Genomic DNA, 25264 nt, shown 5'->3' on the forward strand with positions numbered 1-25264 from the left:
GACACGAGACATACAAGCTACTAAGCCTGATGTAGTCCTTCTTGACCACCGGAGCAAGACGATAATAGTCGTGGAGTTTTCAGCTCCTGATGAGAGTTCGGAGAGAATCTGGACTCCATGATCACTCACCCCACGGTGTGGATAGTGGTCGTTGGTTGATAATGCTGGCGCGCCCTCCTGAATTAATCTGGGCTCAGGGAGATAGGACCTGACCATCGCAAACTTCACATTTTCATTTCATTTCATTTCACATTTTTTCCAATCGTTTTTCAAAATATTTCGCCTACTACATTCATTTCTGAACTTGATATCGCTAGTACTCTATTCTTGAGAAACGCAATTATGAGTATAATACGTAGGTCACAGAGGTCTGAATTTCAATGAGCCGCAAATTCATGATCACTAACAATTTAATCGTTTTCAAATCCTACCTTTCATAAAAATTTGAAGGGAAACAATCGGGTGCTGCCCTGGGGGGCTTCTTCTTTCCAAACCCCGGAAAAGTCCCCATTCCGTCAATGTATTGTCCTTTGGAGTTCCTCCTTCCTCCCACGGTTAGTTCGTCTACGTACGAAACCAACGTCTGCCAAGGCATATCACCACCCCTTGCTTCGTTATTTTTATCACAGATTTTCTTTCTTCCGTCGTTAGCATCTTCGTTTTCGGACTCGGTTGAAGTGCGGTTATTGCTTTTTGCGATCAGATTTGTAGTTTCATCTGGAAAAATCGAATCACGAAAATGAATCACGCAATGATATCCATCATAGATTCCCTAGATTCTCTAAAAGTTTTCTACTCTCAGGTGCATGAAAAACGGCCACTATGAAATGTCAACAAATTTGATCTTGAATAATTTTTAAATTATGATATTGAAAAAAATGGTATTTTATTCAAAATGTGGAACTATATTCCTCTTAAATTTTTGTAAAATATTTATTTCAATCTTATATGTTTTGGTCGTTACGACCAATCAGCCTAACATCCTTCCTGTTGAAAGGACTTGAGTGAATACTAAACGAACAGATAAGGAAGGTACCATTATATGCATCCCCCTGAATAACCACCAGTATGCTTATCAAACTGGCAAATCGACAGATTTAGCATTAAACAACCTTGTAGAGAAAATCTCCCAATCCCTTGACAACAAGGAGATTGTTGTTGCTGTATTTCTTGATAGCATTTGACAATGCACTACCTAAATCTATAGGATTCTCTCTGGCTAGGAAAGGTATAGAATCGACCTTAACTGGCTGGATTTATACCACGCTTGTAAACAGAACTGCAAATACGACACTTCAGGAGAGGCCATTAAGTTCAGGGTCATCAGAGGCTGCCCTCAAGGTGGGGTACTATCTCCAGTTCTGTGGTTGCGCCTGATGGATAGTCTGCTTGATGCCCTCGACAGAAGAAAAGTTGATCTGCAAGCTTATGCAGATGACCTTGTCATCCTGGCAAGGTCCACGTCGGGAAAGGTAGCTTGTAATATCCTCCAAAGCACGTTGGACGATGTTCACAGTTGGTGCCTGAGGGATCAGATGTCTGTCAACCCCAGCAAAACTGTGTTAATTCTTTTCACCAGGAGAAAAAAATTTGATGACGATCAAACGCCACTTTCCCTCAATGGTGAGGTCATTCCATTTGAAACGGAGGTGAAATATCTTGGCATTTTCCTTGATAAAAGACTCACCTGGAACGCTAACTTGGAAAAAGTTTTACACAAAGCCAGACTGTCTCTATGGATATGTCGAAGGATTTGTGGTAAAACTTGGGGTTTAGGTCCCGAACAAATCTATTGGATTTATGTGATGATTGTCAGATCAATGATTACTTATGGTGCAATTGCCTGATGGCCGAAGGCTTTACAGAAAACGGCCTAAGCGAAGCTCTCTGGCTTACAGTGACAGGCTTAATGCCTATCAGTGGTGCCATCAGTGCCACATCGTCAGCGGCCTTGTAGATCCTTCTAGATCTACCCCCTTCCACATTCTTCTGGAGAGAGAGGCTAGATGAACTGCATACAGATTTGTGCACATTGCCATTGCACAAATCAATTTAATGCAGAGTGCAACAGACTGTTGGTTGACACTGGAAGTCATAGCATTCTGGAAATGACCTTAACAGATTGTCTCTGGTCTGGATTCCTGGCCATGCTGGCCTGAAAAGCAATGAAGCTGCTTACTCCCTTGCAAAGGAGGATGCTGCAAGCAGATTTCTTGGATTAGAACCTGTCATTGGCCTCGCTTTAGGCTTCGTCAAACAAACATTCAACACCTGGATGGCATGAATATTTATGGACTTCTGGCAGAATCTTCCAAGATTGGCTCACTCCAAAGTGAACTACGATGTCTAACAGGCTCTTACGGATCACTGTCATTTGAATCAACATATGCAGAGACTTGGACTGTCGGAAGACAGTGTCTGTCGCCTCTGTTTGGAAAATGATGAAACAGCAGAGCATATATTTTGTGCTTGCTCCGCTGGGGACTGAATCGAGTTTTTAGAGTTCAGCAGAGCCGGGTTCTCACCATCTGATTTGAAAGACCACTCACCATACAAACTAGTCAGCTTCGTTCAGAAGCTGGGTTTATTTGGTCGACTGTAAATAGGTGTGAGCCATAATAAACCCTTCTGGGTAGCGGTGGAGGGTCGAATAGACCCACTGACTTTAGACCTAACCTAATCTAACCTAATTTATTATCTAATTTCTATTTGGTGCTCAGCCAATGAATCAACAATAAAACCTTTGAAATCTTTACAAAATAAAACTATTGAATGCATATATAAATTATCGTACTCAGAACCGACGGTGAATTTATATAAACAGAAAATTACTAGATTTGAACACACTATACAAACAAAAAATTTGTCGTTCATTCATTCAATAACAAATGAATAAAACATTTCAAATATAAATTTCATAGAAATCAATAATGTTCATAGTTATAATACTAGACAAACAAAATTATTATCAGTTAGTAATTTCAAATCTAATTTTGGACAGAAATCAATTTATCATGATGGAATTATTATATAAAATATAATTCCTGAAGAAATAAAAAAATCTAAAACTGCTCTCAAATCAAAAAATCTATTGGAGAAGTAATTAATGAATTGAAGAAAAAAAGACAGGAATGTATGATTTTCATATAGCTAGACTCATCTAATAGACTCATATTGATTATTCATCTTGTGCATTTTTTATTCAATTATTTATAATTTCATTATTAAATTCACTGTTAATATCAATTACTTGTGTTCTCTTATTCCATATTTCATTATTTTATTATATTTGTATCTTGAGTTGATTCAGTCAATCACTATTCATAAACATTCATTGTTTCTTGGGATAATAAAGATAATACAATACGCAGATATTTCGAAAATGAGTAAAATAAATGATAACATTAATCCCAGATTATTTCACATCAAACAGATTTCCTAATAAGGCCCGAACTAACGGTGTTAGTTGCATATGACGAATACGTAGAGAAAATGCATTGATTTATTCAATAATTCATAAATCTGAAGCGAATGTTGCTATCAAAATGAATGAAAGAACAGTGCATAAGGAATGAATCAAGCTTGCATACGTGATGGCTTTGTGTGTTATCCAAAAGCTGTATACAGGGTGTTTTAAACAAAGTTGTTAGAAATCTAACTTTGTTTTCCCTCGTATAATGCATGTAAATTGGGCCTCATCAGGAATCTATTTGACGTGAATCGGGATAAAAATTTAAAAGTCATTCAAAATGACGACTTTTAAACTTTTTAAAATGGACGTTTTTTGCATCTGAGTGTAGCAGCTCAAACAAAACGTTGAAAGATGTAACAGTTTCAGAAAAATCAATATGAAATGTTCAACTCTTTAGAATAAAATCAATTACAGAGAAATACAATAAATATACTCACCTTTGCTGCTATTCGTCGTTCCTAATTCAGAAGACATGTTGCAAAGACGTTTTGTGTCATTCTTCTTCTTCTCAGTCGTTGGTGTTCCACTTTCTTCAGATGTGGTCAATAAACTAGAGTAGAGTTTGGAGCTCCTGTTACTTTTTTCACTTTCAGGTGGTTTTTCCTATGAGAAAATATGTATTTTCAACATATTGTCGCAAACATAGTGAAAAATTATTTTGTCTGTGTGAAATATTGAGCAGTGAACGATATCTTCACCTCAACGACAAAGAACTTTATCTATTTCAATTCAATAATTGCTCTGTTGATATATTTTTCCTTTAGGAAAATTAAAATAATCTAGGAAAATATTTTTATTTCATTACAATAATGTACGTGAAATATTTAAAAAAAATATTAGTACCGTTGCCCGTTGGGTCTCTAGTCGTTATTGGAAGAAACTGTGGACTAGAGCCTGAAAAAGGCTTTATAGTCGGTTCGATGAAAGAATACACATGCGTCATGAATTTGTGCATCCGATATAAGTCAAAAAACTAATGGAAATTGAACGACGTGATCACTTCTCCGGACAACCAAACCTCTTCAAGAAAAATTGCTTTAATATTTGGAATTCACTAATAGTAAAAAGTCCATATGATTTAGGGTGAATTTTATAAAGTTCGTCAGACGTTATCAATTATTCTGTGAAAACATATCTTATGTTGTCGACGACTCACGTTTGTATTTCTCTTCAATGTCATTAATGGTGTTTGAAGGTGGTTTACAATGTTTCATGTTGCATTTCATTTGTTCGGACTTCCATGATATGATATAAAATGATTTAAATCCCTGGAGGACTCAATAATATCAATAAGATTAGCTAAAAAACTACAGTGGAACCAACAGTTCCCTTATTGATCAGATCGAGGCAGAAGAATTTAGATGGAGAAATCAGAGAACAGCTAGATCAAGAACCAGTTCCAACATCTAACATCAGCAATGAAGAACGAAGAGCTCTGAGCGGTCTACGTAGAGATAACACCATCAATATCCTATATGCAGATGAGGGAAATGATACTATTGTGATGGATACTGATATCTACGAACAGAAGATCGAAGAGGTTGTTCAGAAAGGACAAGCCAACATTCTGGCCATTAAAAAAGCCCACAAGAAGATCACAAGAGATACGTTGACGACACCCCCATAATATGGAACCATACAGAACTAGATACCTTCCTGAAGCACATCAACAACGTTAGACCTAAATGGGAAACATCTGTATACCGAAAACCCACTCACACGGGACAGTTTCTGAAACAGTAATTCAGCCAACATCAATCGAGTGAGAGAGGAATCATCAAGAGTCTAGTAGACCGTGCTTCCTGGGTCTGTAATATAAAGGAAGGTGTCGAGAAGGAATGAGGCATCATTAAAAATGACCTTCAACGAAATGGTTACTCTAAAGTAATGGTGTATAACATCAGAACCTATTTCAGATCGGGAAACACTATCCGCAGCAGCCTCAGGAAAACCAGGCAACCAAACACAGACTGAAATTCTAAGAGTTGCATTTACCGAATACCCTGCGAGTGTGGAGAATCCTACATCGGTGAAACTAAGAGGCCATCGAAAGTTCGCATTATCGAGCACAAGTAACACACACAGCGAGGAGAAACCAGCAAATCAGGAATATCAAAACATGTTTGGACTCATTAACATAACATCAAGTGGTTTCAAGCTGAAATCATCCACAGGAAAGAACACTGGTTCAGGAGAAAAATTAAAGAAGCCGTATATATGTTGTCCAACAACGCATATAGTCAAGCTAGCGTAGAGATACGCAACATACGGAAACCTACAATCAAGCGGAAAACGGCCAACTGCCGTCAAACGGTCAGCTCCCGCTAAAACCAATGAAGCGGTGAGAGGGAATAGGGAAAAGGTGAAAGCACTTGAATGACCTATTAATGGTCATCTTTCGAAGGAATAAGTCCAGTTATCACCCGAAGACGATTGTGGATACTAACAATCGAAACGTCGTGAAGTAACTTGGCTAGAAATCTTTCAATTTTAATTTTCATTTCATGTCAATTGTTCAATTTCCAATTGTTGCTTGTATTTTACTTCATTGTGAATTCAGTTTTTTTGCTTAATATAATTGTTATTTTTCAGCTGATCTTTTTATAGTTTTATAGTTCAATATTTGTCTTCTAGTGGAAATTTTCAAATTTTTCTGATGTCAGTTATCAAAATTCAAATTGATGAACAGTAATGAAAATGTAAGTGTATTATATTTTCATGCGCAGTTTTTTTGTCCAGTAAAACGTTTTCTATTGATCCCTCCAGATAAATTGATTCGCAATCTTAATTTTTTAATATTGTATGGATGTTCAATAATCATACCTATTTCTTCAATTTCCTATACATTTTCTACATATTGACCGTTGATATGAATGAATTTTTTGTTAATATATTCAGAATCTATTGATTTGTATGGCTGACTGTTATTTTTCAGTCTTGCATGCAGTTTGTCCAAAACTATTAGGAACACATTATTTGTGACGCAATTTTAACTGCGAATTTATTCTGAAAAACGTTCAAGCAAGTCACAATTAAGAAGGGGTAAACAAAAAGTCAAGTACGAGTATAACCTGCAGCGGTTTCTACCTGATATTCAGGAGGTTCGTAACTAATTATGGAAATCGGCCTATTCATGGCTTCCTGGTAACTGCGTTTGTCTCTTGGGAATCCAATCTGTTGCACTGATCTCGCTGATTTCTCTGCTGAAAAAAACACACAAATTCAATAAAATTTGTACTATACATTATAACCTGATATTACTTGCTTCAATCTGGAAAAAGATTCATATTATAATTCGGTCATATGATATGTTTTTCCAATAATCTGGAAAGTTGGAAAATTTCAAAGAAGTGTTGAATATGATATGAATGGGTTTGGCCAGGGTAAAAATGCATTTATCACTTAAGAATAGCGGGATTCCATCGGGACCTGCAGACAACTTCCAGGGTAATGACATGATCAGTTCAATAATTTCTTTAACATCAATTGTTTCATCACTATAGGCAGATGTTATAGTTTATATAAAACTAAGTTACCAATATAAGGCGACAATAGTACCGGTCCAAGAAATGTGCCCTGCGGTATACCGCATTCAATTTGAAGTGCATCATCGTGCTAATAAAATTCATCTTGCGATTTTTTAAATCGTCTAATGAATCATTTCGCTACTCACCATTTCTGAATGCCTCCTCTTCAGCATGTCTCTGCATGACCTCCCGGACTATTTGCTCCAGACGAGAGTTGTTTTCGTTCTGATCCTGTTCAGCCATTCGGCGCTTGCGTACCAGATCACGTATCCTTTGAAAACTCTGTGCTAATTTGGATTCATCGCCAACTTCCTGAATAATGCAGAAGATGTTAATAATGAGGCTATTCAAAAATGGTTGTTGGATGCGACAGGAGTGCATTTTATACTAATCGAAAAAGATGAAGATAGATCGTTTGGGGATTATAGACTGTCTGATATATTGTTGCATATCTAAGGGCGATGATTTATAATGAGATCAACGGGAAGTATGATGAATTATTAGCAGATATATACAGTGACGGGTTATGTGTATTAGATGTAGGGAAACGCTGGGAAAACTGCAGTAGTCGTCTCTTCAACAGTATTCTGATTTTACAGAAACGTACTGGTTGATATATGTCCAAAGTTAATTATTGTATTTGAAAAACATCATTTAGGCGGCTGTATAACTATTGTATCAACTATCATACATTTTATTTTCGTTGGCTACATATGGTAAATATGCCATGGAAGTGTTCTAATAACCCCAACAGCTTCGAATTTTCACTCCATTAATTGAACGGTGCTATTTAGATTATCTTGGATTTTCTGTGCAGCATCAAGGTGAATCTTGGGTCCCACATAAATGTTGTGTAACATGTGTGAGACTCCTACTAGGTTGGGTTGAACAAGAACCTAGACATTTGCCATTTAGTATACCAATAATTAGGATGGGATCAAAGGACCATGTATGTAATTGCTATTGTTGTTTGACTCAAAAAAAGACATTACAACGAAGTCCAAATATACTATTCAGTGTCTCCAAACTTGTCTTTGGCCAACAGACCCATTCTACATAGTGCCAAACTGCAGGTGCCGAAGCCTCCAAATCGACCAGAAAGTCGAGATTACTGTCTGAAACTTGTCCTAGGTTAGCATGAGGAACATGAAGATTGTGACCGAAGTTATGGATCGCAAACTTAAAAAAAAACCGTACTTATTGATACGAAGTGATTTAAACGATCTAGTTCGTGATTTGTATCTGTCTAAAAAAAGACTGACCTTTTGGAGTCTAGATTAAACGATTGAAAATTACTTTCTTCTGATACGAAAGTTTGTTATTTTCGACATCGTGACGATTAAAGCAGATGTTTTAGTCTATTGTAATAAAATTTCTGTTGTGATGAATTTATTGAATTTTGATAATAATCTAAGTCACTGGCGATTGCTCAATGAATCCTCAAAAACTAGTTTGAAAGCAGTGTTGCTGTATAACAGAAACGAAATCTCTTCAGTGCCGGTTGCTCGTGGTTCTGATATGAAAGAGACTAATGAAAATATGGGATACTTCTTGGAAAAATCAAATACAGTTGAAATGCTTCTAAATTTGTGGCGATTTTAAATTATTTAGTTTTTGTTTGGACTTCAGCTTGGTTACGCAACATTTTGCTGTTTCATTTGCGAGACAGAAAAAGTCACTATACTAACAGTTTGATCATTCTCTTGAATATTATCACTTGGTGATCGAAACACATGTTGAGTTGTTGAAATAACGATTTGGTGTTGGGAAAAAACTCCAGTGATAGTCATTACTACACCAAAGGTTGCAAACAGTGCATCACAAGTAAAGTTATTACAAAACGCTTTGACATAGTTTCCAACATTCCATTGGGAATGTTGTTAGAACATGGCAAACATGTTTGGATATTAGGGATACACTAAAAACAGACTTTTGTCTATTTTCCACTATATTTCTTTATTGTTGACCGGTTTCGGCTATTATACCATTTTCAAAACTAACTGATTAGATTTAAATCTGAGTAATTTATACCTATGTTGCTTATTCTATCATAAATGATTTGATATACCTGATACCCGGTACCTGTGTTTCATATACCTGTAAAATCCATGAATATAACAAAGCTTTCAATATAATGTAGGTTTTGGGATCTGGATTATATGTTCAGGAGAGGACTATTATTTAAATCAAGTTGTTCGTTGAGGACAATAGAATTGTGATTTTTCTTTGACCTGTTTATTTCCATAGATTCCAACAGATTCATCATTTTCCCTTTTTCGCATGTGTGTAGGATCTTTACATTATCTTCATCTATTTTATGTTTCGAATTTTGAAGATGTTCGTACATTAATGATTTTTTATCCGAAATGACATGTTCGTGGTACCTTGTATCAAAATTTCTCCCAGTTTGGCCTGTATTTGGCCAGACATGAGTTGAAAATTTGCAATTTTTGTGCAAAACAATCAATTTTTTTCACGAGATATTGCGACTATTCGCAAATAACGAGCAGAATAAATGGTTGAAATTGACATCCTGGAAACATACGGTAAATTAAAATAATGCCTCTAGGGCATTATGGAAAAACACTATAACTGATGGACTGAATTCTTACAGTACGACCGACTGGTCGGTAGCCGGGCGGTTCAACGTGGATGCTTTGTTCACTCAGTCAATCGGCCGATGTGTGAGTCGATGGTCTGAAGCCCCAGACTGAACGCACAATTTTCACTTGCTATCGTCCAACTCGTGTTAGGAATCACACGTTGAAAGGTAAGACCTCGTTAGTTCTTAGCTCGCACAAGTTTCGATTTTTGAGTGTTATCGTTCGTAGGGGTGCGATAGCTGGTTAACAGAAAAAACACATTATAAACATTTTTTTAATAATAGTTATTGGGTCCATAAGCCCCATATGAATTATAGAATCTAGATTTACTATGAATATCTAATGAGCACCTAATTAGCACTTTATTCTCATGCCCTTACTAATCGAGGAACGTACTGTAAGAACTCAGTCCATCAGTCATAGTGGTTTTCCATAATGCCTATGGGGCATTATGGAAAACCACTAGAATTACTATTAGATTTACTATTATTTATCTAGTGAGCACCTAATTAGCACTTCAATTTCTTGCCCTCATTCATTAAATAACGTACTATAAAAACTCAGTATATCAGTCATGGTGGTTTTCAGGTTCAAGACTTTGTTGCATATTGTTGAATTTTTTTTCTCAAATCAGGTATATCGAATTTTTTTTTCGCTTATTCGCGGTCGTTTCCATCTTAATTTCTTGCAAGCACCTAATTAGCACTTTATTATCACGCTTAGTTTATACTTGATAGAGCATTCGTCCTCGTTTTCGAGAGACCTGATTCTTAGATCTGGTGTTTATCGAAATTGGAAGCTTTTGTTTATTAATTAGAAAAATTTAAGATCCTCACCGTTTGTTACTCAATTAGCACCTTAACATTCATTATTTTATTATTATTTTCATTGCGTTGCTAGCATCACATAATGCTAGCAACGCAACTTTGTTAAGTTACAGTTACAGTACGGTTTGTTAAGTTACAGAGCACCTAATTTTTGACTTCGGTACCTAAAAAGCACCTGGAAAGTACCTAATTTTGGCATTTTCTAAATGTGATTTTCGTACTTTGCGTTACTGGCGTAACAGAGCTAAATTTCACCTCTACAGATGCGATTTTGACAAAATAAAAAATATTTGAAATTTCTGCCATTTTGAATTTTTTTGAATCTGTGGAAGATAAAACACCTAAAATATCTTTAATTTTCAAATACCAAAATCCCATTACCAACAATTGAAAGGTAATTTTGCGCCTTCGTTTATTCACACTGTTGTCCTCAGAATATGAATTGATAATAGCAGATAAATAATGAAATGTCGAAGAGAAATAAAAAGATTACAATTACATGTGTTATATTGTAAGAAACAACAAATTATTAGGATATGCAAAACGTACTCACCTGTTTGAAACCGCAGCTAAGCGCAAAAACAGCATCGATTTTTGCTCGAAAACATTCATTTAGTAGAAAAAACAGAACATGCGAAACAAACTTAACCGAGTTATTGAGTGACATCGTTTTATCATCTTCCTTTCGCCTGGAATTGAAAAGTACGTTCATCTTGCGAGTCGATTTTTAACCAACTACTTCAAAAATTAAAAGTTCACCGTGATAGTACGAAATCACTCTAGTTGAGAAAAATGCTGTCATTGTAACAATTATCATGCAGAAATAAAAATCGACATACTTGAAGTTCAAAAAAAGTATCATATACCTCCTTCCTTGTCTTGAGTTCCTCTGAATTGAAGCTATTGAGTAACAGAGCCAAGAACAAGTTGAGAACCATGAAGTTACCCATCACTAGGGTTGGAAGAAACACCGCTAAACATGTTCCGGGACCCTGAAAATATTGATATCAAAAATAAACAAATCTACAATAAATTTTCCTGAAAAACTTAAGTTCATACGATATAAGTGACGTTTATTTTCTGCCTGGAAACAATACTGTCTGGTATACAATACCAATGATGATGTATTTCATTAGTTCGGACTTCCATTGTCTAATATAATATAAATTGATTTCAAATCCCTATTATCACCCGAAGACGATTGTGGATACTAACAATCGAAACGTCGTGACGTAACTTGGTTTGGAATCTGTAATTTCAGTTTTTTGTTTAATAAAATTGTTATTTTTGGTTAATGGTTTTTAATTTTTTTTCAGGGATTTCAAATCAATTTATATTATATTAGACAATGGAAGTCCGAACTGATGAAATACACCACGAAACATTGTCAACCACCTTCAAACAAACACCAATCATGATATTAACAATAACGAGTTGAGGATGAAGATTTCTATATACGACATATATGTGGGAAAAAGTGGTGATACAGATAGCGAGGCGATGTACATAGGGTGGTTTTATGCCCAATACTGAGGAATACTGCAACAAATGACTTATTGCTTCTCCTGGACCTTAGTACTGCATAGTCCTAAATTAAATGTCCTAGTTTAGAGCAAATACATTCAATTCTGGTTTTCATTCATATGTCTGGATATTGTGAACCTAATCTTTCATGTCTGTGTTAGAGTCCTTAGAACTTTTTTTATATTATTAGAGTAAGAGGGTGCATGCAGATTGACTTTCAATTAACATTCAGGCAGAATAGAAACAAAGAGTAAGGTAGCATTGTCATTGGCTGATGCACTTTAAAAAACTTCAGCAGGTAGGTAGGTCCAAAGTAAATGGGACTATTAGATCCTCCACTGCAACACGTGAAGAGTTAGTGGTCAGCTGGCAAGATTGGTACTCTGACAAAAACTATAACCTGATCCGGTCCGCAACAGTACAGGCACAGAGTATGCGCTCTGCTGACAGGGTCTGAATTCCCTTGTGGAGTTTGACAGACCGGTCAGTCCGCGATTGCCTTTATCAGGTAGGTGGTAGATGTCCTGTGGTATATTTCAAGGAGGAACCTCTCAAGGCTGCAGAGTACCGACTGCACCAACCAGCGAGGAGTCGCTTTCCTGGTCCTTTGAAGTAACCTCTAGTAACCATCCAGAACGGATTGTCCAGCTCTGGATTGAAGACCTTGTTTTGATATATCCTCTACGGCAGCCATAATGGCATATACTAGAAAATGTAGAGGAAAGAACCCGGAAATCATGGAGTACACAAGTGTTTGGAAGCAAGCTCATTCTGAAATATGATACCTTTGTAATAAATTTGAATATTTGAGCTTATTTTTGACCGAAGGTATGAAGGTACATGATTGGAATTTAGTAAGTATGACAAATATAATACTTTTTTTTGGTTTCTACAAGTTATTTGTTGGCTCATTGTAGTTGAGCTCGAATATATACATGATGATTCCATTTTGAAACTTTTCATTCAGTTTCAATAATGAATTCCTTGCCTTTTCCCATACTGATATTAGATAATGAAGTTTCGAATGAACTCATGCAAAAAAAATCAGTTTTAGGTATTTTAGTGGTACGGAATTTCTCATTATCAATCAAATTGTAACTATGGGAGTTTGATTTATTGTAGGTACGCTATTTCCATTATAAATTGTAGTGGTATCTGTTTTAAAAAATCTGTTTGAAATCTGTTTTTCCGTTAACCAGCTGTCGCACCCTTACGAACGACAACCCTCATAAGTCAAAACTTGTGCCAGCTGAGGACTAACGAGGTTTTCCTTTTTAACGTGTGATTCCTAACACGAGTTGGACGATAGCAAGTGAAAATCGATCGTTCAGCCTGGGGCTTGAACTACCGACCAACACGGCGGTCGATTTGAGTGAGTGAACAAAGCACCCACGTCGAACCGACCGGCTATCGACCGACAATAGCAAACATTGATGAATAATTCACCCAATACATATATTGCAACTAAAGAGTCATAGGGAACAGAACAGAATTGATCCTTGCGAAATCCTACATATTATGTTTTTTCAATTAGTCGGCGGAAGGACTTCGGTCGATAGCCAGTTGAGCAAAATTGTAATTTTGTTCAATTAATTACAATTATTATTATCATTATTCAATTAGTGATGCCGTCCATATAGACATATTGCTTTCTTTAAAATAAGTATCTTTTAAACTGATCATAAAATAAACCTTTAGAACCTACAGTGAACTTGTATAAACAGAGACCCTAAAATTTTGGAATAATATCAAAAAATTTGTTGTTCCATATATTGAATAGGAATTTCGATAAAAATAGTATTCACAATCATAATACCCAACAGAAAAAAAAACTTTGGACAGAAGTAAATAATTATGACAAAACATACCAAATATATCTAATACCTGAAGAATTAAAAAAAAACAGCTGCCCTGGATATCAAAAATCAAATAAAAATAGTTTTTGATAAATTGACTTAAGGTGTGGATTATTTTCTTACGAATATTTTTGTTGAAATTGTGATATTCGTAGTAGTTAATTTCATTTTCAACTGTTCATATTGATCAGTTTGTCAGTGTTTTCTCATTAAAATCATGTTTTAGTTTTCAAACTCCATTTATGAAAGTTTCCTATTTGTTGAGATAATGAAAAAAATGTATTTATACAATTGTTAGTGTCACTTTTATAATGTTTCTAACCCTCACCTCAGTTTTTTCAGCTCTCATACAATCCCAAAGAGGTTCGATCCATTCACCACACAATATTCGAAAAATCATCATGAATGAATGAAAAAAATCTGTGAAGTTCCACCTGAAAGAAGAAGATGATGACTGAATAAATATGGAGATTATGTTTGGAACAAGTTTATTCTTGCTTATATGTCTCTTAAATCGTGTTCAATTTCGATAATTTTTCTGTGACGTAGAAAATCCCATCCAATTGATTTGACATTTATTTGATAATTTCGATATGAATCATCAAAAAATGAACGTGGAACGTATACAATGTAGAAATAATAATAATAATGATAATAATGATTAATCGAACGGATATATGAGCAGAGAGGGTCGAAGAGAGGAGTCGCTGCTCATCGATAGATATGTAACCCAGGACTCTATACAATATAAGCGCAACCTCTTCATGGCACGATAACCGTAAGGCATTTGATACAATATCGCATGAGCTCATCTTGCATTTGCTCAGATGCCTTGCTTACCCGACAAAATAGTGAGATGCATTGAACAACTGTTACCACTCTGGCGAACTCGCTTTACTATAACATCTGCTCAAGCCAGACTCCAAACCGGGTGGGTCACTTTCAGAAGGGGTGTATTTCAGGGCGATCTCCTCAGTCCTCTTCTCTTCTGCATCTCACTATTTCCATTATCCGTTGCGCTCAGAAGTACTCGAGGGTATAACTGTGGCACCCCCGGAAACCGGAGGCACAAGGTCACCCATTTGTTTCAAATGGATGATCTTAAGGTGCGAGCACGAGTGAATACGCACATTTAAACTTTATGCCTCTGGAGAGAAGGATCTCCATCAGTCCTTGAGGGTGGTGGAAGAGTACACGCATGCTATCGGTATGAAATTCAGGATAGACAAATGTGCAATGGTCCATCTCAAAAGAGGACGATGCAGGGACTACGGAGAGGATGTGCAGCTCGTAGATGGAAGCATCCTACACCATCTGGATGCCGGAGAGACGTATACTTATCTCGGGGTGGAACAACGCCACTCACAAGAGGTAACAGCAGTGAAGAACTTTCTCCGCGGCAAGTATCAGCACAAACATCGACAGATCTGGTCATCGGAACTGTCGGAACATCGGAACAAAGTTGCTGCAACAAATATGCTTGCCGATCCAATCTTACTCTACTCGTTTGTAGTAGTGAAGTGGATTCGGGAGGAGCTGTATCAACTCGACATAAAGACATGAAAAATGATGCATCTCTATAGAAGTTTTCATCCCAAATCGTGCGTTCTACGATTGTACTTCCCCCGACAACAGGGAGGCCGTAGACTTTTGGGTTTGGAGTGTCTACATGATAGAATGGTACTGGATATAGCCTGTAAAGTCGTCAGAAGTTCGGATTCCCTTCTTAGCATGGTCCGTGACCATGAGAGAGCAGGAAACGAAGCATTTTTCTTTAGGGCAACTACCTGAGCAGCTGATGAACTCGGTTTAGTTTTCGACATTGAACGATGTGACCGCAACTCTGTCAACGAGTTGGAACCCGTTCAGTAAAAAGCTCATATTCACTCACTTCTGCGGAAACACAAGGATGAGCCAATGCATGGGGTCTTCTTCAATAACATTGAAGACCTTGGCTTATCAAAGCGCCTGACTTTCGCTTTCCTCAGGTCGACTGGGTTGAAGTCGTAAACTGAGGGATTCATTATGGACTGCCGGGATGGTGTCTTCAATATATCAGTCTATCGCAGTAGACTGATGAGTATAGACCTGACACAAGGTGCAGGGTCTGCCGCGAGCGTCTGAGACCCTAATGCACCTATTGTCAGCATTTCCAGTATTTGCGATATTAGCCTATATCCACTGATATCACGCGGCCCTAAGAGTGCTTCCTTATCACCTACGGCACTTTTAAGATATTGACAAGACACTGGTGTTGCTCAACGCTCCGGGCGATATTGAATCCGTTGTGGGGAACGAGAAGTGCAAATTTATTGGAAATATTCGTTCCTCACCCTCAGGCTCATACAAGCTAATAAGCTTAATGTAGCCTTCTCGACCCTCAAACGGATGAAATATCGAGATTTCCCCTTTGAACTCCACAGAATCTATCAAGATGGTTGTTCTGATCATTGTAGTCCTTGATGGAATGATGCCCTCTCTACCCTCGAATCTGAAAGTCGTGCCGGACCCAATGATCACTCAACCCATGGTATGGAGAGTGACCATTGATTGATAATGCTGGCACGACCTCCTGAATATATCGGGGGATAGGGCCTGACCAGCGCAAACTAAGGGTTAAAAAAATAATAAAAATGATAATGATTTCGGCAAGCCGGCATGATCCCAAGATCCGACAGATCTGAATATGTTTGCCGTTCCGATCTCACTCTACTCGTATGGAGTATTGGAATGAATCCGAGAAGTGCTGTATCAACTCCATGTAAAACCCAAAAATGCATTTCCATAGGAATTTGCATCCCAAATCGTCCGTTTCAAGGTTGTACTTTCCCTGACAACCGGGAGGCCGTGATTATTAGAGTCCTTGGTGGAATGATGACCTTTCTACTCTATAATCTAAAGATCATGCCGGCTTGCCGCACTGAGGCAGAAATTTTAGGTGGGCAAAAGCAGAAGGCTATCATTATTGGCTCATTGCGTTAGCAACAATAAAAATGATGATAATCGAAATAAAATTATTTTTCAATGTGTTTTTCAACCTAGAAGACCATCTTACCTTGGGATGGGATCGGGAAAAAACTTTTCCTCGGTGTAGTCCTTAGCGAATAGCTGCATGCCTATCACTGCGAATATATAGATAACTATCACCAAAACGAAAGTGAGGTTACCCAGAGCCCCAATCGTACTTATTATTATGCTGAGAAGAACCTTCATTGTAATCCACGACTGAGCCAATTTCAGAACTCGTAGCTGAAAAAGATGGCATATATAATAGTTATGGATGAGTAAGCACGTCTTCTTCGTTCAGTAGCCCGCGACTGCGATCATATGGACCCCAGTTTTTTGGTTTTTCATGTATTTGCCTATATTTGATTGATAAGAGTATCGTTTCACAAGCAATGAATATAGTTTATCAAAGTAGAAGAAAGGGAAATATTTTCAGGATCAGTTTTTCTGAAAAAATAGTTTTTTGACTTTCTACTTTTCCATCATTGAGAACAACATTGTAGAACTTCCGAAGAAAGGAAGAAACGGAATTAACTACAATAAAAACTGTTTATAAAGAAATATATAGGCTTAAAAAAATTCAATCTGAAAGAAAAAAAAACTCTCCAAAAATTACTTCCACATGCACATTGATTTACACAAAATTAATTTTTTTCCATTCATTTTGTATTCAAAACATTTTTTATGGTATTCAAAGAAATATCATTCATAGAATTAGATAAGGTTGGTCCAAAGTGAGTGGGTCTATTCGACCCTTCACCGCAAGGGTTTATTGTGGCTCCCTTCTATTCACACTCGTTCAAATAAACCCAGCTTCTCAAAGAAGCCCATACGTCTGTATGATGAGTAGTGTTTTAAGTCAGATGGTAAGAGTTCGGCTCTGCTAAACTCTAAAAACCTGATTCGGGCTCCAGCGGGGCAGACATACAGTATGTGCGCTGCTGTTTCATCATTTTCCAAACAGAGGTGACACACACTGTCTTCCGACAGTCAGAGTATCTGCGTATGATTATTCAAATGACAGTGACCTGTAAGAAGGCCTGTTAGATATCGTAGTTCATCCCTATTATATAGTCCAACAACTGTTTGATATCAAGCTTCGAAGGGTGAATGATCGCCTTGAAGTGAGCTAATCCTTAAAGATTCTGTCAGAAGTCCATAAATCTTCTTGCCGTCCAGGTGTTCAATCTTTGAAAAAGCCCAAAGTGATGCCAATGACAAGTTCTGTTCCGATGAAGCTGCTTGCAGCACTCTCTTTTGCAATGGAGTCAGCAATATCATTGCTTTCCAGGCCAGTACGGCCAGAAATCCAGACCAGAGACAATCTGTTGAATCTTCCTATCGAGGAGAGTCGTTTTTGATGATTTGCTACTAATTTAGACGTTGCTCAGTAGAAGCCAAGAGCGTCTAACGCCACTTGACTGAAGTTTTTTTTGTATCAACGGCATCGACTACTTTGGTCATTAGCCTCGTGTTTTGGGCAATCAATAATAATAACTCCGTGAGCCACTTAGGTAGCACCATGGCTAGTCGCAATCTATCGGCCATGTAACTTTGCAGATTCATTCCAACTTCAACTGGATAAATTATCTGGTACAGGTGGAGATCGACATCATCAATAGTGTACTTCTAGGTTTCGAGATGAGACACCTCATTGGCACCATTTTGGATAACATGGAAAGAAGACGACTTTATGTCACCAGAAGAGGCCAATCTGCTCTTGTCACGATAACAGTACATATACGTGCTGTTCAAAAAATAAGGTGGATGTTCAAATTTCGCGGGCTACGTAAATTTGATTTGAATTTTTCAAATTACTTCATTAACAGTACACTGATATGCCAAAGTTCAAAAATTGATAATACAGGGCTTTTAGCAATTCCAGTCTACAAATTATTTGAAAACTTTTAATGATAAATGATATTGAGAAACCATTTTTGAAGAATATTTGAATTAATCAAATAATTTTAACTAACACTACACTGATATTCCAAAGTTATCAACGTTTGTAAGGTCTTTATATGGTAGTAATACTTACTAGACGCAGTCCTCGCAATACTGACAATCCATCGACTAACTCGAAAATGAGATCCAGTAAACTCGCAGATACGATTATTAAATCAAAAATATTCCATCCGCAGTAAAAAAAATCTTTGCTTAGAGCCATAATTTTCAAACAACACTCAAAAGTAAAAATGGAAGTGAAAACCTGCAATAAGAAATATAAATGAACAAAAACAAGATTGAGATACAATGATTTGGTGGAATAGTAAGTGGTAGTACTTCATCTCGATCGTTTTCTTAAAATTTCGACTGTTTCCACGAAGTTTTACGTATTTTATAATTTCAGAAAAGAGTTGAAATTCAAAAACAAAATCTAGATACCTATATTATAAAACTCACGAGTAGAAGGTTATTATCATAATTTATTTAAAAATTATTTTCAAAATCGAGTCAATAATTGTGCCAGCATCTCTATCACTCCACAGATGTTAGAGAACTGCCACAAGCACACTATTTCTAGAGCAAGTATTTACTTGAAAAATTATGGAAGACAATTTGAATATTTGATGCGATATCGCGTGAGACGGTAACTTAAAAAATGTAACGTTAGCTATTCCGTTATGCGGTGTAAATTTTCTATCATTTATTATTACGTAACATTTTCTTTCGCAACTGTCTTTTTTTCAATGTGATCTATCAGCGATACTGTTAGCTAAGTGTTACAACAATAGTTTGATATTTGATTTCTGAATAAAAAAAGTTAAATGATAGAATATTGATGATATGGTTTCGGGAAGAAACGTCTAGAAATACATATGTTGTGATATGTCATAGAATTTGTAATTATAATGACTACGGAAATGTATAAAAAAATATTCAGGTCCATATTGAAAAAAAAATTATTGATGATGGAATTCAATGAATGAAACGTTGCATTAAAAAATGAGTTGGACCAGATTATAAAGCACATGAAATAAAGCAAAAAGTTTTCTTGTCATTTTTTGATATTATTGAAAATGGAGGCAGAAGAGCAAAAAATAAAAACTGTCATTTTCAGTTTTTTCCAAATATCTCAGAAACCGTTGATGATTTTATAGATCTGAAAATACCAGTGTGTTGCATCTCTGAATAGGCAACTTTTGTTTCATTTAACCGTCCTTGTAGGATCTACCGTTTCCGAGATAGTAATAGTGGTATCAGCTAAAAAATACGGCCTGTATATAAATAATGAATTATAACAGCTATATTTTTTTTGAATCAATCATCTAATCACTACTCAAAAACCGAAAAATATAATTAACAGTCTAATGGATGAAGCCATAGAATTCGTATTTAAAACACCATGAGACACACTATCTTCTAAACTGTACAAAACGTTCAAAAATATGACTTTGAATCATTTTATACTCTAGAAAAACTAATGTTATGAACGAATGAATGCTAAATTGCATGATTATAATATAAAAAGTTGGAATAATTTCATTTTTGATATATTGATAGCTATAAATGAAAAATAGTATGATTGCAAATTATTTATATAAAGTTTCAAAAATTGTCAGAAAAAATATAAAGTTTTGAAATAGTCCATAAGGTTACCGAAAACATGATGATCTCCAGTACAATGATGGTCATCAAATTATAATTAAATGTTTACACTTTCGCATCCTCAAATAGTTATTCCTTTTCATCTGAATGGGTTTTTTTATTTAATTCTTTTTTACCCGAACAGATTGTGTGTGAAAGTTTTTTAACATTGAATTAGTGAAAAAAGTCGAAATCTCAAGAAAAAAACGCATGTTGTGAGAGCAAATTCGGAGCCGAATGAAAAATGTACTTTACACTTCTATGATGTGAAAGTGTCAAAAATTGTTCCACTGCATGAAAAAACTCACCTTATTGCCTATGTCTAACGCTCTGAGCACTGATTCACTCATGCCGTGATGTTCCATCGCTAGAAACATCGTATTGAGTACTATACAAACAGTTATTGCCAGTTCGAAGAGTGGATCTCGGACGATTTGGTAGAGTCCTTGCTGGAACTGGATCCATCCTTCGTAGTCCATGCAGCACTGCTCGCATCCGGAGCAGTTTCGATCTGGTATCTGTTGGTCTGAAAAATTTAAATTATCTTGAATCCAACTGAGATTTTAGAATAGGCTTTCAAGGTTCCTCTGATATTTCATTCGATTTTCTGTGCCATCCTATTTCCGGTTAGGTGTTCAAACGAATCTCGCAATAATACAATAATAATATAAAATTTATTGCCCATCGAAATAACAAGATCACAACAAAAAAAAATACAAGAGAGCGAAAAATAAAAACACTTTGTATTTGATGTGCAAATGGCTTTTGGTTCAGATCGCGAATTTGCATTCGCATCTGCTCTTCCACCAATGCCGAAAATGTATAAAAATAAAATATTCTATTAGGGCTTGAAGAGAAAAAAAAAGGGAAGGTAATATATAAATATATATGAAGAACTAAAACCGTTTTCAAGATTCTCGCCGCGGACCTAGTTATTCTGAATGCTGAACAGATGCTGTTTGAACATACTTTTAAAAACATTTGCTGACATGTGAAAACAATTGTTTTCCCATTTATGGAGGTAATTTATTGTGGAGGAGATATTATAGGAAAACGATCGTTTAAATATTTCATTTTTATGCACAGGAATGTTTAGCACTGTCTCGCACGCACATTCAGGTTATGGTCATCTGTTATATATAGTGTGACCCATTTTTAATGGAAACACCCCTCTAAAATTTGAAGTTGTAAATCGATTTTAATAATTTTTTTCAAATGTCAAGTACTAAAAGGTCTACCTTGGGACAAAATTTGAAATGTTTATTAAAGTTTCAGGGCATACTACGATATTTTTTCTTAGTCGAAAATCGGGATTTTTTATTAGCGATTTTTTTATTGTTGTTCGTTGTGTTGTTCGTTAAGCCATTGCCTCACAGCTCTGGCATAATGAACTGAACACCCATCTAACTGGGCAATTAAATTTGATCGTTCATTGATTGGCAGCTCTTGAATATTCCACAACAGACGTTGATTTTTTGAGAATACTGGCTTTTACAGTTTATTACCCAGTTAGGATTATCCGCTTCCCAATAGCGACAATTATGTGATGACACTTCTCCATTTGTAGTGAAAGTGGCTTCGTCGGCATATAAAATATTTTTTGGAAAATTTCTATTGTTTAAATAATCCCCTTGGGCCCATAAACAATATTCCAGGCGTCTTGCTTCGTCGCCTTCTTGAAGTGTGTGTAAAAATTTTGGCTTGAAAAGTTTAATATTCTTTGCCTTGAGACATCTCCGAATAGTTTCTCGTTGAATATTCAAATCTAAAGTGTCATTCCTTATCTGAGGATACACTACAAAAACACACTTTTGTCTATTTTCCACTATATTTCTTCATTGTTGACCGGTTTCGGCTATTACACCATTTTCAAAACTAACCATTTTGAAAATGGCGTAATAGCCGAAACCGGTCAACAATAAAGAAATATAGTGGAAAATAGGACAAAAGTGTGTTTTTGTAGTGTATCCTCAGTGAACATGAATTTCCACAAAATAAACAAGTCGTCAATCGAAGAAGTGCCATTTCTTATACTGGCATTAGAATTATTTCCGAAATAATCTAAAATGATTTGATCATTCCTGTCATTTCTGTTTCGTCTTTGTACAGGATTACTTTTTAACATCATTTTTGATACTGCACCAGTTTCATTGAATATTTTATTTATTTTATTTACCGTACCGCAGCTAATACGAAGACGATCTGGATGTCTCTCATTAAATACTCTACAAACCTCTCTAGCACTTCTAACGTCATCTCCTGAAAGGCGTACAATTTCAATTTTCTCTCTTACGCTCAATCTTGCAGCCATGACACAAAATAATTCGAAGAACTGTAAGGTGAATATTGTTGACAATAGTGCACTTAAATCTTTCACAAGTGTCAAACTGTAATATCATTTCCATGGCAACTAAGATTTAAATTGAAATATTTATTGCAATATACTCAAAACTCAAGATTGATTTACTTAGGTCTTAGTTTTAGTTAATTTGTGTGAAAACTTGAATGTAATTCCGTTATTTTCATTAAAAATATTTACGCTATTTGTTTTTTTTTCATCTGGCGGCACTTTATCGTTGAAATCATGGAAATAATATTCTCATGGCTATATCTGTTGATATAGGGTGTTTTTTGTGACTGTTAGCTGTGTGAGTTTTCGAATTTTTGAGTTGTCATAACTTTGTTAATAATGAATATTTTTTCATGAAATTTTGGTTACACCTGTTTAGAGGCACTCTGAATCCAGTGGCGTCGTGATTTTTTCAATGAAAAAATCTCTAATAAAAAATTCCGATTTTCGACTAAGAAAAAATATCGTAGTATGCCCTGAAACTTTAATAAACATTTCAAATTTTGCCCCAAGGTAGACCTTTTAGTACTTGACATTTCAAAAAAAAAATATTGAAATCGGTTTCCTATATTTTATTATTTTAAAGAATATGCATGTTGCATGAAAACGTCTACGATTAAACATATTCAACCATTTCAAATCTGCTAATTTGTATGAAATTCTGGAACTTCTTCTGATACCAAATATTAACCTGATGCAAGAGTTTTGAACTTTTTGTATGCCACACCTGTCGTTCTTGTCTAAACATGAATGATGAACGTCGTCACAATGGTTGAAATAAGATAAAACTAATGAATCACAAAGCATATATGAGTTTCAATGATGAATAAACAATTTTAAGTTTGTAGGTTACATTTTCCAGAAGTCTTAGTTTATGATCAAAAATCAACTCTAAATTTTTTGAATGCGGTCTAAATTGTATCTCAGAGTCTCCAATTTTCAAGCTGAAGTTTTTTTATTCTTCCCTTCCAAAAATAATAGCTATTGATTTGTTTGGATTGAATTTCAACATATGGTCAATGGATACTTTTAACATCGTTTTTAGATCAACATTCATATTGATAAGTGCTTAAAGATTTGCAGATGTGCAGTGTCATCTGCATAAAGGGGATATTTACAAGAATTCAACCTCTTGATAAATGTGGCTGTATAGAGGGTATAGAAAAGTAGGCCTAAAATGCTGCCTTGGGGTACTTCTGCTTTAATTTCTCTCCAAGTAGGAGAAATATCATGAATCTGTACTTTTTGTAATCTATTATCTAGATGAGATGATATCAACATCACTGATGCATCACTGAATCCAAAAAATGTAATATAGCACAAAGTATTTTTTGATTGATGATAGAATGAAAATGGTGGCTTCATTTTTATCTATAGCATTAATTATGTCATCTACAATCTCTAATAATGTTGTTACACAACTATAACCTTTTCCAAAACCAGACTGTTTATGTGGCAAAATATTGTAACAATTAATGAAATGGCGCATTCAATTTTCCATTACTTTCTCTATAATTTTGGAACATGTCGGAAATATATGTAATGACCTTAAATCATTAAAATTTTGTGATTGATTATTTTTTGTCGGGGGTATAATTTTTGCATATTTCCATGCATCAGGAAAATAACTTTCACTTATGAATACGTTTATTATGTGAGTTAGTACCGTTATGATGAAAGGGCAACAAATTTTTCAATAGTTATATTGATTTCATCTACCTCATATGCTTTTGATTTTATGCTAATTATGATACTAAAGATTTCATTTTCAGTAGTTGGAGAGAAAAATCAGTTGATCACATATACCTTCTTTTCTGTACGAGCCATAAAAGCGCAGTAAGTCTCCATCCGGTAAGATATCTGTTTGGGACATAGTAGAAATAAAATCGCTAATAGCTTCTACATTTTTTAAGTTTTCAGGGAGTTCTTTATCTATTACAGAGCATAATAATCTTTATTCAATCCTTACAGATTACATACAACACGATATAGGATACGTCACAAATGAAAACCATGTAATGGTAGACACAGTGTTGTCTACAATATTCAAATTAAAATATCACTATTCAATAGATTTGTACACATACAGTGTGTCACCGCTGAAACTTGTTACCCCACTAGTCTGCGAACTCATGAAAAAGAAAAGAATTTTGCTTAGCCCCATCAATTTTTATTTCAAGGGGGAACACGTTCACTAAATCCATAATCAGTGTATTGTCGACCCCTCATCCCCAGTCCCCAGCAACCTCTACTTCTACTTCAGAATTTACTATGGGACTACTATACTTGTGATACATCATCGTGAAATTGAGGATCGATCAACTGTTGTTGAAGTTTTAATGAAAACTAAGTTTCATCAAGATATTTTTATTTTTCATTGCCTAAAATGTTATCATCTTATGATAGGTTCAAAATGTGAATCATTCAGTTCCATATTTCTCAACATTTTTGGAGACACTGTACGACACTCCCCAGCAATTCTCCTGCGTAGATCATCAAGAGAATTTGGCA

The 25264-nt window shown here is 35.7% G+C and overlaps 1 protein-coding gene across 1 annotated transcript in view; it reads right to left on the reverse strand.

Moving 5' to 3' along the window:
• LOC111503873 (sodium channel protein 60E) overlaps positions 1-25264 on the reverse strand; it is a 331231-nt gene that overhangs the window by 26122 nt on the left and 279845 nt on the right. The window contains exons 11-19 of the mRNA XM_074186486.1: positions 20712-20929; positions 18854-19024; positions 16865-17058; positions 14138-14243; positions 11269-11421; positions 7146-7311; positions 6560-6675; positions 3910-4075; positions 432-717 (exon numbers count right to left, since the gene is read on the reverse strand). Coding sequence (XP_074042587.1) covers positions 432-717; positions 3910-4075; positions 6560-6675; positions 7146-7311; positions 11269-11421; positions 14138-14243; positions 16865-17058; positions 18854-19024; positions 20712-20929 — 1576 coding nt within the window. The remainder of the gene's footprint in view (positions 1-431; positions 718-3909; positions 4076-6559; positions 6676-7145; positions 7312-11268; positions 11422-14137; positions 14244-16864; positions 17059-18853; positions 19025-20711; positions 20930-25264) is intronic.

This window comes from Leptinotarsa decemlineata, unplaced genomic scaffold (assembly GCF_025532065.1).
Source record: "Leptinotarsa decemlineata unplaced genomic scaffold, Ldec_3_MD MMD2_tig00078422_RagTag_RagTag, whole genome shotgun sequence".
NCBI lineage: Eukaryota > Metazoa > Arthropoda > Insecta > Coleoptera > Chrysomelidae > Leptinotarsa > Leptinotarsa decemlineata.